Here is a 2,003-nt window from a genome sequence, read left to right on the forward strand (position 1 = left end):
TATTAACGTCATTGGGAAGAGTTTTGGAGGTATTCGTAATACTTTGTTAGCTTGGAGTATCGACCAGACTCCACTAACATTGCTCCTATTCTGATTGTTCGTTGAAGATCTGTTTTTCTTCCACGTTTTTTGATGTCTTTGGTGATGACTCTTCCATCCCAAGGGCTTCCAGTTTGGATACCTAGTGATTTTTACTTGTGTGCCCTTGATAAGATTTCCTCCAGGTCCTCTACCTGCTGATTTGGGATTTTGTCAAAATTCTTTGCATTGCAAGCCTGCTCAAGGCCTTGAATGTCTAGTTCCCCGATGTCTATATTTTCTGAGTCCTCCTCCATGTACTAAGAGTCATTTTGCCCTTCATTGGTTTCTGATGTTGTTCTTGTGTCAGGTTCTCTAATATCTTCCTCCATTCCTTAAAGATACCATTCTGGGGCTTTATGCTTAGCAGAAATAAAGGGATCGTTGATCACCGGATCTGTTGGGATCATTATGGATTCTGTGTGCAACGGTTGCTTGTCCTTTTTTGCCCCTCGCTCTGGGGGAGTTGGGTTATCAGGATTGATCATAGGTTCATTAGCTAGAGCTACAAAACTGTTGCTCGTTGAAGGCTTGGATGCATTGGCTTGAGGTTGCCTGGGATTTGGAGCTGCTTTCTTATGGTTTTTTCTGCGGTTCGTAACTTTGGTGAAACCATCAGATTCAGGTTTATTAGAGGCGCTTGGAGGCGAGGATTTTTTATTTAGGAGATAATCCCTAAATAGGTGACCCAGTGCATGACATCGTCTGCACCTAAACGGGACATGTTCATAATCAATTAACTGAACCCATTCATAATCGTCATGGAGTAAACTTACTGCATCCGGAAGCGCCTTGTTGAGATTCATGTACACACAGATTCTTGCATAGGAGGTGTATCTTCGGACTTTTGTTTCCTCTGCTACTTTCATAAATTCTCCTAGAACATTACCTATTTCTTGTAGAGAGACTTCTTCCCAGTATTCCACAGGAAGCGAGTAAAGCCTGATCCAGACAGGAGCCCAGCTGAGATCCTCTTTGTCAGGATTGAATCGCTCTACCCATCCTCTGAGATACAATCCAACTGCATTGAAGAAATACGGGCCTTCGTCCATTACCCTGTTTATGTCCTCCAAACAGTTGAAAATGGCTGTAAAAAATCCTTTAGGTCCCAACTGCAAAGTGATGTGTCCTTTTGGGCTCCATTTTGCTGCTATCCAACCTCGCAGTGCTTTTTCAGTTGGCCAGATCCCTATAAACTTGCCTGTTAGCGCATGATCCCGCATGTATTGTATTTGGGCATTTATACGTTGGCTTGGAAATTCTACTTTCAGCCTCTCTGTTGCTACTGGCTTGCATGTGGTCGAGCTAACTCTGGGTGGAGCTTTGTCGTCTTGTTTTCCTCTGATCTGGTTCAGATCCGCGAGGTCTCGAGTCTGAACCTCGTGATATTCTCCTTCCTTATTTTTCTACCCTTCATCATTGACCGATGGGGGAGGTCATGCGTCCTCCCCCTGAGGGGGCTTCATTGGTTCTTAAACTGTTCTTCGTCGCTTTGAGAAGGCTCTGTGGTGCCGTATCTGGCCAGACTGCAAGATTCTGAGGAGGTCTGCTGTCGCAGAAGGACCAGAAACCCTAGAGTGCAGGTCCGCTCAGAACGATTTTCCGTAGCTCCTATATTGATATTGTTATTAATATTATTAACCCCATATATTTTAAACTACACTATATTAATATTGTTGATCATTGGGTTTATAATATTATTAACCATAGGTTAACAATATTATAATATACTCTAAACTAAACTATATTATTATAAATATTATATTGTAAACTATATAATATTATAAACCTAATAACCCATCGAATTAATAAGCTTAAGAGATTAACATTACAAAACCAAGATATTAATAAGCCCAATGTATTAACATTATAAACCCATAAACATAATGTATTATAAATCTAAGTGATTAATATTAAAACCTAGG

At 40.8% G+C, this 2,003-nt stretch overlaps 1 protein-coding gene across 1 annotated transcript; it reads right to left on the reverse strand.

The window, feature by feature from the left end:
* Window positions 1–413: 413 nt before the first annotated feature.
* On the reverse strand, window positions 414–1,301 carry LOC149170267 (uncharacterized). The gene has a single exon (XM_089425494.1). The coding sequence runs from the start codon at window positions 1,299–1,301 to the stop codon at window positions 414–416; it is 888 nt and encodes a 295-aa protein (XP_089281620.1).
* Between the last annotated feature and the right edge of the window lie 702 nt (window positions 1,302–2,003).

Source organism: Pinus tabuliformis, chromosome 4_2, assembly GCF_031772625.1.
Source record: "Pinus tabuliformis cultivar Carrire ecotype Pingquan chromosome 4_2, CPIR1, whole genome shotgun sequence".
In the NCBI taxonomy this organism is placed as follows: domain Eukaryota; kingdom Viridiplantae; phylum Streptophyta; class Pinopsida; order Pinales; family Pinaceae; genus Pinus; species Pinus tabuliformis.